The sequence below is a fragment of the Capsicum annuum genome, chromosome 3, assembly GCF_002878395.1.
Source record: "Capsicum annuum cultivar UCD-10X-F1 chromosome 3, UCD10Xv1.1, whole genome shotgun sequence".
NCBI classification, from domain to species: Eukaryota; Viridiplantae; Streptophyta; class Magnoliopsida; order Solanales; family Solanaceae; genus Capsicum; species Capsicum annuum.
In genome coordinates, this window is record NC_061113.1 from 27,477,098 (window position 1) to 27,488,881 (window position 11,784).

The window sequence follows — 11,784 nt, forward strand, 5'->3', positions numbered from 1 at the left end:
ATTCTTTTTTAAACGAAGAAAGTATCCTATTATGTGTGATTAAAGCTATTTTTATGTATATATAATAAATATTAAATTTCCTTCGATTAATTTGTATGTGTACATTAAAAATTTTAAATCCTTTTTAAGAAAATTTTGATTCTATCACTGCTAATATGAAATAGTAATTTCACATCTGCATGTAATTAGTGTTAATTTTTAAACTATTTATCTCATTATTTGTATTAAATGATGGAATTAGACAATTAGTTGTTGAGTTACCACTGACTAATCCCTGTATCCTGTTCCTAATTGATGTTCTATTAGTTTCTTATATAAAAATGAGATAAGTAGGGATATTTTATAAATTGAAATATCATATGAAATTATTTAAATTCACCCTTAGTATGTACTAATATTCATCTCACTAATTTGATAGTACAAATAATTACAAAATTAGTTAATAGTACTATATATTAGACTATACATGAGATAAAATTAATTTTATATTATTATCCCATCCGAAGTGACTTTTGTCTCCCGCATCCCGCAATACCAAACACCCTTTAGTCTGAAACGGTATAGACAGTAAGCCGCCATCTTTTTCTCTGTTGTGTGTCTTTAATCTGCACACATTTTTCTACTACTGACTAATATACTATTTATTTCAGAATACAGATAATAATATGTACCCATTTTCTCTTATATACTGCTAAGAAACCTCTATATATTTCTACAAGGTCTCATCCTCCTAATTGAACTCATACAATATCATCTTTACATTTCTACAAGGCTGTTCTGTATTTTTTTATTTTTTTATTTTAATTTTTGGTTAGAATTGTTGGTTGAAAATGTCTAATCCCAAGTTCACAAGAGTACCTAGCATGAGGGAGAGAGTTGAGGATACTCTCTCTGCTCATCGTAATCAACTAGTGGCTCTCCTTTCTAGGTACAACATAAATGTTTTGTCTTTGATCATGATAGATCAACTCATAATTTAATTCAACTATTTTCCTTTGTTTTACATGCTCTGGTTAAATTATCTTGGTTTTGATAGAGCATGATTTGGAGTTAGATTATTATTCAGAAAGTCATTTTTTTTGTACAGATAATAACTATTTGAGACACTGTTATGAAATCTAACACGTGATTTGTGTTCCACTTTAATCATTTACTTTTTTTTGAATTATGAGTTCAAGATGTTATATTTTTTGAAATCTTACTGATTTTTTTTTCATGTATATAAGCTCCGTATTAGATGTTGAACTTGTAATTTGTTAGCTACATTCGAGACATCGCACTTTTAATTACTTGATTGATTGATCATATTATGCCTTACACCTGACTCTGATTCTTTTTTTGTGGCCAAAACATATCAAAAGCTTAATTTTGGTTTATTTTGAATGGGTTCAACTAGTATATAAGATGTGAGCTTGGCAAAAATAAGCTTACTACAAATCTTGACCTCGTCTAGTTTATGTTGATCGAATGATTCGGTGATTTATAGCTCAGGATTAATATACTGCTGATTTTTGTTTTTTGGTTTGTTTGTTTGTTTATCCAGTTTTAGTGATTTATCTATGTGTGTGTGTGTGTGTGTTTGTTTCTTTCAAGATACGTAGCACAGGGGAAGGGGATATTGCAACCTCACCACTTAATTGATGAGTTCAACAATGCTGTATGTGATGATACTGCTTGTGTGAAGCTCCAAGAAGGTCCCTTTTGTGAAATCTTGAAAGCTACTCAGGTACATTCACCAATCCAGGCCATTAAACATAAGACAAGTTTTTTTTTTTTTTTTTCTTGTTTTGTTTTCTGTGTTTGTGTTTGTGTGTGTGTCTTTCAAGAAAATTGAGGATGAAATGTAATTGTTGTCTCATGTCTGTTTGTCGCCTTAATGAGAGTGATCTTTTTTTTTCTAAAAAAAACAAACTGGAAATGCACTTAAAAGATCCTTCGTTTATCGATAAAAACTTCTTTATGCGCTCGAGTGTGGTGTAGTGGTCAAGGAAGTGGGTTGAGAGACATAAGGTCTCAGTTTCAAATTATTCCAGCAGAGACAAAACACTAGGAGATTTCTTTCCATATGTTATAGCCTTGAGGGACAGAGTTACTTGGTACCTGTTGCTGGTGGGAGGTGATAGGATGTTGCTGGTGGGAGGTAACAGGCATGGAATTAGTCGAGGTGCCTGCAAGTTAGTACGGACACCCACAGTTATCAATAAAAGAGAACTGTTTTATTATGTATGAAAAGAGCATTTGAAGAGTCTGCCCAAGATATGAAGAAATAAGATGTAAAAGCTGGTGTTCTGCTCAAGATATGAAGAAATAAGATGTAAAAGCTGGTGTTCATTTTCTCTTTTAAGGAATCAGCTATTTGGATTTCTGATATTCCATCTTGTTTCATGTTTTATTACGACTTTGTTTACTGTCCTTTGTCTTGAGCCAGGGGTCTATCGGATACGACCTCTCTACTTCTTCGGAGGTAGTGGTATGGACTGCGTACATTTTACCCTCTCCAGACCCCACTACGTGGGAATACACTGGGTTTGTTGTTGTTGTTGATCATACCTTTAACATGCAGTGGGGGAGTTCATCCTTTAAATCCTGTCCTTGAATCCAATTCACTTTTGTAATTATGGGGTCATGCTTTAATATTTATCTAACATATTTGCAAATTTCTACATATAAAGTTAAGCTCCATGATGAAAATACTGGATTCATTTGAACTCAATAACCAGTAGGTTGTACCTGCCTCTGTCTCTATGCTTCCACTTCTTCATGTGACTAATACGCACTCGTTTTGATGTTTGAATATGTTGCTTAATATCGGAGCAGCTTTTGATATTTCATTTTTTAATAGGTTACACGGTTGTTTCACTCTGGAGATTTACTGGTCTCTGACTGCATTTCGTGTTTGTTTTGCTGACAAGTAGGTTGTATTCTGTTAATGTTTTTGCTTTGTTGTCAAAATAGGAAGCCATTGTGCTCCCGCCATTTGTTGCATTAGCAGTTCGTCCAAGGCCAGGTGTTTGGGAATATGTTCGTGTTAATGTATATGATCTGAGTGTTGAGCAATTGACAATTCCTGAATATCTTTGTTTCAAGGAAGAACTTGTGGATGGACAGTAAGTTACTTTCTTCATCTCTATTGCAAACACTAAACATCAAGACCTAGAGAAGTTGAATATCTTTACAAGATTTTTTGATTTCAAATGTATGCTAGGAGTAATGATCCCTTTGTGCTTGAGCTGGATTTTGAGCCATTTAATGCATCAGTTCCTCGTCCATCACGCTCATCATCCATTGGCAATGGAGTCCAATTCCTCAATCGTCATTTGTCCTCAATTATGTTCCGCAACAAAGATTCTCTGGACCCGTTACTTGATTTCCTTAGAGGACACAATCATAAAGGGAATGTAAGTACCAAAAGCAGTTTTTCCTTTGTGATGTCTTCTCACCCCTGATTGTCTTACCACTCATATCTTTCAGTACGTGCCACCATTATAAAATATGTAAAATGCTCCTAGTTCTAATTTGATCATCAACAGACTATCGCTGTTGTATTCTCTATGGCTGGATGAAGAGCCCGGTTACTTTTTGTGTAACAGTTGACATTTGGGATTAATATTTTCTCACTTGAAAGTGTTCAGCAAGTATAACTACTTCTATGTGTAAAATGGATTGTCTATCTATGCAGGTTTTGATGTTGAATGATCGCATACAGCGAATCTCCAGGCTGGAGTCTGCTCTTAATAAAGCAGATGATTACCTCTCAAAGTTACCATCAGATACATCCTATCATGAGTTTGAATATGCGTGAGTTTGTACACATTTGTTTTGTTTTCTTACAAGTGTATGTAGTTTCTCAAGAAAAGGGAATGACATAGGAGTTGAAACTTTGTTTATGGAACAATGTGCATGCAGATTGCAAGAAATGGGCTTTGAGAAAGGTTGGGGTGATACTGCAAAACGTGTTTTGGAGTCCATGCATCTGCTTTCTGACATTCTTCAGGCTCCTGATCCCTCAACCTTGGAGGCCTTTCTTGGTAGATTACCAATGGTGTTCAATGTTGTCATATTATCTCCTCATGGATACTTTGGCCAAGCAAATGTCTTGGGTTTACCGGACACTGGTGGACAGGTAATAACAAGGAGAAAGGGGTCTTGTATTATGTTACTAGTTTTCTTACAGCTCCAATCTCTTTTGGGATATTCCCGTTAAACAGTTTGCTATCAACTAGTTCTTCTTTCCCATAATCATTATCGCCTAGTTTTTTCCTACGATCTAAAGTCCTCTTTCCCATCCATGGTTTTCCTTGATTTTATTTTCCTTTGGGTTGATTTGTAGGTTGTCTATATACTGGATCAAGTGCGTGCCTTGGAGGCTGAAATGCTTCTTAGAATAAAGCGACAAGGACTTAACTTCAAGCCTAGAATCCTTGTTGTGAGTACATATTTGTTATGCAAAATTCTATTTGATTTGTGGAATTGCAGTTGACATAAATATGCCTTCTCTGATTGCAAAAGGTCACCCGACTGATACCTGATGCTAAAGGAACCACGTGCAACCAGAGGTTGGAGAGAATTAGTGGAACTGAATACTCGCATATTTTACGTGTCCCTTTTAGGACAGAGAATGGAATCCTTCATAAATGGATATCTAGGTTTGATGTATGGCCTTACCTTGAAACGTTTACTCAGGTAACCTCTTTGTCCCTTGGAAATTGCTTTTTGTTGCTGATGTTTGTTCCAGTGTGCTTAAGCGAATGATGTCAATTAGTTCCTCGCAAGTACAAATTGAGCAAACTTGTAGCCATCTGTTGTATCCCATCTGTTGTGTTTGCGAACATGTTGATAAATGGATACTTTTTGGTCCTCATTTATATATGTTGGTTTGTCATACTGGATAATGCACTTTTCATGTTTTTCTGCTTATATATATTATATTGGAGAAGACATGCTTGCCCTTTCATAATTTTCTCAGAACTTTTCTATTAGCGACACATTTTCCCATCTAACATTTCGATGTGTCTTCTTGACCAGGACGTGGCAGGTGAAATCTCTGCTGAGCTCCAGGGAAAACCCGATCTGATTATTGGCAACTACAGTGATGGAAATTTGGTCGCCTCACTGTTAGCACATAAAATGGGCATCACGCAGGTAGGAAATCACGACTCTTTACCTGGCTAGCACAATTTCTTGAAGCTATGTATCTGCAATAGTAATTTTACGCGTTGCTGCCTTTTTTTTCCCAGTGTACCATTGCTCATGCTTTGGAGAAAACAAAGTATCCTGATTCTGACATCTATTGGAAAAAGTTTGAGGAGAAGTATCATTTTTCATGTCAGTTTACTGCTGATCTACTGGCAATGAACCATTCAGATTTCATAATCACCAGTACCTATCAAGAGATTGCTGGAACGTAAGTCATCTTAATATGGTCGTTTAATATATGATACTCTTGCCCTGGTTGTCTATTGAGTCCATGTTTAGTTCGATATCATGATTTGAGGAATTGTGATGGTAAGCTTATCACGTCTGTGGATTGTTCTACAATTTTTTTTTGTAATTGGAGAAGCAATATTTTGTTTCCAATTGAGCATGTATTCAGAAATAATTTGTCAAGTTTGAGCTAGAACAAGATTCACTATGTGTCAAGTAGGATGATACTGCAACTATATTTTATGTGTGGCAATTTACTATTCCATCTTTCGATGTCTTACATATATTTGGGCTTTTCTTGTTGTTGGTCATGTTTACATGGCTGAAACTAAAACAAAAGTGAATGCTAGTTGATCCGTTATCGTTGAATGCTTACAAATCAGTAGATATATTGCTTCATGAATGACCAATGTTATTTAATAAAAATTAAATCTGGACTTTATTCACCTCATAAGCAAGAGAGAAAAGGAGAGAGAAATGTAACATCCTCAATGGATTGTTAAGACTTGTTAGAAAGTTGCACGTAGAAATTGTTTATGCTTGTGGTGAATACTAACGTACGATGGCACCGTTGGCTTCATGATTTGGATACTCAATTCAGTGTTCCTGTTCATGCCTGTACTTTGATCCTCCATTCACGCTCCCCTTTCTAGTTTGAGCTGCATCATAGAAAAATCCACCAGTTAGTATCGATACAACACAGCAAACACGTTTTCCCTGTGAAGACCAATCAGAAAAAAGTTCCCTGTTAAATCACGTCGGTGTTAGTACCTATGGATAGCATTGTGACTCGTGTCTCTATTCACGAATGGGATACCATAATTGGATGGTTGACAACTAGTAAATGGTCGATTGTTAATCCAGTAAACATGCTCTGACCTACTTGTTAGATGGACAGTTTGGTGGGGGGGCTATGATTTTGTCTTTTAAAGTTCATTCAGGTTGCGTAATTACACATCTATGTTTATACGTTTAATGTTCTAGTGACATAGTGATGTTAGACATTAGATGGATTGCTTGTATGTTGATCGCTGCTTGTTTCAGGAAGAATACTGTTGGTCAGTACGAGAGTCATACTGCTTGCACTCTCCCAGGCCTATATCGGGTTGTCCATGGCATTGATGTTTTCGATCCCAAATTCAATATAGTGTCTCCAGGAGCCGATATGACAATTTACTTCCCATATTCTGACACAGAAAAGAGACTAACATCTTTGCATGGCTCGATTGAGGAGTTGTTATTTGATCCTGAGCAGAATGAAGTGCATATGTAAGTGACCATTTATCTGCCCTAATAATTTGGAGTATATTACATAATGGTCTGCATAAATATGAACCGGACACCCCTACATTAAAAAAGAAGGGCATGATATGATTCTCCTCAAATGAACTTCTAATGATATTTGCTCAAAATGTCCTGGATATTGTACAAGGGAAAGAAGAGAACCAGCCGTAGATGTCCCTAATTATTTCTGTTTCTGCTTTCTTATTTATAGTATTTTTAAGTTCTTATATAAATGGTTAATGCTATATTTTTTACCTTAGATTGGAGGTTATGGGGGTTACAAATTAGAAGGGTCATTTGGATAGTTGTGAGAGTTATTTTGCTTTTTCCTTCATATTAGTAGTCGTAGTATTACTTTAGGAGTTTCTTGTTCTTTTGTTTGTTACTATTTAGTGTTTCTTGCACTTTTAAGATTGCATTATTTTGTTGTAGTGACCGTTCCTTTTCTAGTATACATTGTCAATTTGTCATGCTTTCTTTAGCATTTTGTCTTGGCTTCTTCTTTCCCATTGTTTTCGTTTTTGAACTGTTTTTACTTGAGCTGTTTTTACTCCCACTTCCAAAAATTGAAGGTGGCGGAAATAAGGATGTTTCGTTGGATGTGTGGGCTTACTAGAGGGGACAGAGTTAGGAATGAGATTATCCGGGAGAAGGTGGGAGTGGCTTCGGTGGAGGACAAGATGCGGGAAGGGAAGGAAGACTGAGATGGTTTGGGCATGTGATGAGGAGGGGCGCGGATGCCCCAGTTCGTAGGTGTGAGAGGGTAGCGTTGGATGGCTTCAGGAAGAGTAGAGGTAGGCCGAAGAAACACTGGAGGGAGGTGATTAGACATGACATGGTGCAGCTGCAGCTTACTGAGGACATGACCCTAGATAGGAAGGTGTGGAGATCGCAGATAAGGGTAGAAGGCTAGTGTGAGTGTGTGGATTGTAGCTAGCAGTCAAGAGAGACCTTGTGTAGCCGGGTTAGTAATCCTAGGACTGTGTACATAGGTGTCTTTGGTTTGTAAGTGTATGTTACTACTATGTGGGTGTCCTATTCTTTATTTCTTAGTTTCTATTTTCTTATTTCGTGTTGCCCTTATTTCTCGTATTTCATATTGCTTTGATTTCTATTTTATCATTTCTTACTCTTTATTTCTGTTATGTCATCCATTCTCTTGTTTAGTATTCTTTATCTTGAGCCGGGGGTCTATCGGAAACAGCCTCTCTACTTCTTCAGAGGTAGCGGTATGGACTGCGTACATCTTACCCTCCCCAGACCTCACTCTGTGGGATTACACTGGGTTTGTTGTTGTTGTTGTTGTTGTTTACTTGAGCTGAGGGTTTAGCAAAAGTTACCTCTTTATCTCTCAAGGCAAGGGTAAGGTTTGCGTACACACTACCTTACCCTCCTCGAACCCCACTTGTGGGATTACACTGGGTATGTTGTGGTTGTTGTTGAACTGGTTAGTTTTTTAAGTATCAATGGTTTGTCTCCAAAGAAAATACCAGACACTTCCTCCTTTCCAATTTGTTTGCCTTATTTTCCTTTTTAGTCCGTTTCAAAAAGAACGCCTCTTTCCTTTTTTGACAACTCTTTAATATTAACTTTCCACATAGCATGTTCAAGACCACAAGATTAAAGGATATTTTTGTACATTTTACATATCTATAGTTTAAGACCACAAGATTTAAAATCTTTAGTTTCTTAAACTCCGTGCGTAGTCAAAACGAGGCGAACAAATTGAAGCGGAGGGAGTGCCAGATATATATTAGAGAATGGGGTTTTGTACTTTGTTTCTGATTGGTAGTTTTATTGTAGTCTGTAAACTGGCTGTTGATTGATGTCATACTCTTTCGATTACAGAGGTACCCTGGATGATCAATCAAAACCCTTAATTTTTTCAATGGCAAGGCTTGATCGGGTTAAGAACATTACGGGACTAGTTGAGTGCTATGCTAAAAATACTACACTCAGGGAATTGGCGAACCTTGTTGTAGTAGCTGGATACAACGATGTAAAGAAATCAAGTGATAGAGAAGAAATAGCTGAAATTGAGAAGATGCATGCTCTTATGAAGGAACATAACTTGAATGGCCAATTCAGATGGATATCATCCCAAACAAACAGGGCACGTAATGGTGAGCTCTATCGCTATATAGCTGACAAGCGAGGTATATTTGTTCAGGTATGATGTTTGTACCGTATCATCTCCACTTTCATTCTTCTAGAGGTGGTTATCGTGACAAATATCTTCGTTTTAGCCTGCGTTTTATGAAGCGTTTGGACTCACTGTGGTTGAAGCTATGAATTGTGGTCTTCCAACATTTGCAACTTGCCATGGTGGTCCTATGGAGATCATTGAAGACGGTGTATCGGGGTTCCATGTAGATCCTTATCATCCCAATAAAGCTGCTGAGCTCATGGTGGAATTCTTCCAACGCTGCAAACAAGATCCTACTTACTGGGAAAAAATATCTTCATCTGGTCTCCAAAGGATTCTTGAGAGGTTTGTAGTTGTGTGCATGAATAGAAAGGAGATTAAAGTGTTCCCTTGTTTTGAACATTACTCAATTTATCTTGTTTTTAATCAATTTTAAGGTATACATGGAAGATTTACTCCGAAAGGCTGATGACTTTGGCTGGTGTATATGGTTTCTGGAAGCTTGTTTCAAAACTTGAGAGGCGTGAAACTAGACGATACCTCGAGATGTTCTACATTCTCAAACTCCGCGAGTTGGTGAGTTCCTTTTAATTTGCTCCTTTTCAGCTCAATCAAATATAAATGCAATTCAATACTATTATACTCAAACATGTTCACATTTGGGGCTGTTGAAAGGACTTTTCAAGAGGATTCATGCGAGTGTTTACTGTTTTTCCAGGTAAAATCTGTTCCTCTAGCAATTGAAGACAGCACTGAGCATATGATATGATGGTGCAAAGCTATAGGATTTTGCAAAGTAGACATAATAATGTGGACTAAGAGGGGAGCAGCTATAGCAAAATGAAGACATAAATGTTACTACACCTAACTCATTGTGTACCGTGGTTTATATATGTTATGTAAAAAAGAAATGTACTGCCCCTCCGCTTGCCCCCGAAATGACTTGGACCAATATATGCACTTTATGATCGCTTTTCCGTCTTTCTGCTGTAGTTGTTAAACCAGTTCGCACTTATTATTAGGAAATATTGCCTACTGTTTATGTAATTTGCGCTCCAAACCTCACTCGTGAGATGACACTTGGTATTGTTGTTGTTGTGTTATGTCGTTACATAATCTGCTTTTAGAGGATTGACTTAGATCATCACTATTCACTTAATGTGCTCAATAGAAGGTTAGCATACTTATCAAGGGATTTACGTATTATTTTTAGATGGAGAACGTACATCAACTAGATGACGAAAATCTCTTCATGCATTGAAATCTTTACATTTCTAATCCTCAGATTATTAATGATGGTCCAAATGTATTTTGTAGATCTTAATTGACGAGGGATCCAATAGCTAAATTTTTGTCTTAAAACAAGTTTTAAAGTTCCAAGATATATGGCATTTGTCAGTAGCTTTGCAACATCAATGGCACTGAATATCACTCACTGTCCAATGTATACTATAAGCTGTTTATTATACACTCTCATACAAACTCAGTTGCTTATGGTATTAAAAAAAAGAAAATTTTACTACATAGAATTGTGTAGCTGAGTACATCACCGTTTGCATCAACAAACACTAGCACAGCCCTCATTGTATTGAATCAATAAAGAGGTGAATGTTACGGGCCTTAATATTTGATCCAATAGTTTGACCTGCCGTAGTGGTCCTTGCTTTAAAGAAAGCAACGTGGGGCTAATCTCTCGTATAACATTGGCCTTTAATTAGTGGAGAGAATAATGACACAACAAACATGAATGCATTTAGCAAAGGCAGTCGATGTGCAAACAACAGAGCAAAAAGCACTGGAGACGAATCTGAAACCTCCATATTAAGGAATTTTCATACTTAAAGAGCATGCAGTTAACGATCAAAGATGCTGATGATCCAAGTACTCTCTATGCACAATGCAGCTATGTAAAGGCTACAACACGAAATTTGTTTTCTTATTCATGACACGAGATGAAATCATTCATCTACAAGCATATTCGTACTGAGTTGCATGACTAGTTCAGAGTTCTGAGCATAGCTTCTCACAGAGGAATGCTGATAACTGAGGCAGAATGGTGATATCCTATGTTTATAATTCTACAAAATTTGATGAATGGCGCACTGGCAAATTGCAGTCAGATCTTCTACTTTCCGGACATAAAATTGGTCTCCAGCAGTCAAAGCCATTACATTGGCAGAAAGAAATGGATTTTCAGATCAGTATATAATCAAAACTATTTCCGCTATCCTACTTTCCTCAAGTTTGAGTAGAAACTAACATCAGCTGATGATCATTTTGTTCAAGAATTCACCTTGCTCAGGAAAGTATTCCAACAATTCATCTTTTGTCACCCACACAAAATCGTCACACTTCTTAATATCAAATTTGTTGACTGCAATAACTTGGGATTTGAAGAAGAAGCGCTGCCACAATAAATATAGAATATATACATTAGAACCACATAAATTTTGCAGAAGCTATCAGGGAATTTCCCTCCCTCCCTGCCTGTGGGACGAAAGAATTGCTGACTGTCCTTTTCTTCACAACAATAATTTTTTGATGACCATACCTTGATTGATGGAGTTTTCTTGTCTTCAGTGGGTTGAATGACCATATGACCCATAGGGGCATTTCCAACAAAATATGTATGTGAAAGATCTCCAATTAAAGACTCTAGGGCAGACTCGGCACACTGCAAATAGTTGCAACTTATATTTCATTTTTCTAACCCAAATTACTCAAATCCCCAAAGAAATGAACTGAATTAGTGCTATTTACCTTACGCAAGGTCTCTTCAGACTCATAAACTTTTTCAGGGAAATGCCAGACAGGCTTTCCACTATCAGAACCATGTGTGGTACCATGAACTAGAAGATAGAGTCTTCTGTCTAGTGCTCGCTGTAATGACCTTACGCATATCAATAAAATCTCAGGATCAGTAACATGAA

The 11,784-nt window shown here is 36.8% G+C and overlaps 2 protein-coding genes across 3 annotated transcripts in view; one reads left to right on the forward strand and one right to left on the reverse strand.

The window, feature by feature from the left end:
- The first annotated feature begins 233 nt into the window (after nucleotides 1–233).
- Nucleotides 234–9,901, forward strand: LOC107864054 (sucrose synthase 2). 2 transcript variants are annotated; one of them, XM_016710308.2, is made up of 15 exons: nucleotides 234–928; nucleotides 1,594–1,726; nucleotides 2,956–3,107; nucleotides 3,206–3,398; nucleotides 3,680–3,798; nucleotides 3,907–4,123; nucleotides 4,331–4,426; nucleotides 4,510–4,683; nucleotides 5,026–5,142; nucleotides 5,238–5,404; nucleotides 6,469–6,693; nucleotides 8,557–8,878; nucleotides 8,955–9,199; nucleotides 9,292–9,430; nucleotides 9,573–9,901. In XM_016710308.2, exons 1-15 carry the CDS (start codon nucleotides 831–833, stop codon nucleotides 9,621–9,623), a joined length of 2,448 nt encoding a protein of 815 aa, XP_016565794.1. In that variant the 5' UTR covers nucleotides 234–830; the 3' UTR covers nucleotides 9,624–9,901. The 2 variants fall into 2 exon arrangements, with proteins under 2 accessions (XP_016565794.1, XP_047265183.1); XM_047409227.1 differs by having other exon boundaries at nucleotides 520–558.
- An 861-nt stretch (nucleotides 9,902–10,762) lies between these two features.
- The window catches only part of LOC107864055 (39S ribosomal protein L46, mitochondrial), a gene marked incomplete in the record, with an annotated part of 6,990 nt that continues 5,968 nt past the window's right edge, over nucleotides 10,763–11,784 (reverse strand). Inside the window, 3 exon segments of the mRNA XM_047409228.1 lie at nucleotides 10,763–11,259; nucleotides 11,406–11,528; nucleotides 11,615–11,744. Coding sequence (XP_047265184.1) covers nucleotides 11,116–11,259; nucleotides 11,406–11,528; nucleotides 11,615–11,744 — 397 coding nt within the window.

Bases quoted from the DNA above. Each gene is read 5' to 3' on its own strand.
- LOC107864054 (XM_016710308.2), top strand. From the start codon at position 831: ATGTCTAATCCCAAGTTCACAAGAGTACCTAGCATGAGGGAGAGAGTT. The intron at 1,727-2,955 runs GTACATTCACCA...TTGTCAAAATAG, and splicing joins AAATCTTGAAAGCTACTCAG to GAAGCCATTGTGCTCCCGCC. The intron at 4,684-5,025 runs GTAACCTCTTTG...CTTCTTGACCAG, and splicing joins ACCTTGAAACGTTTACTCAG to GACGTGGCAGGTGAAATCTC.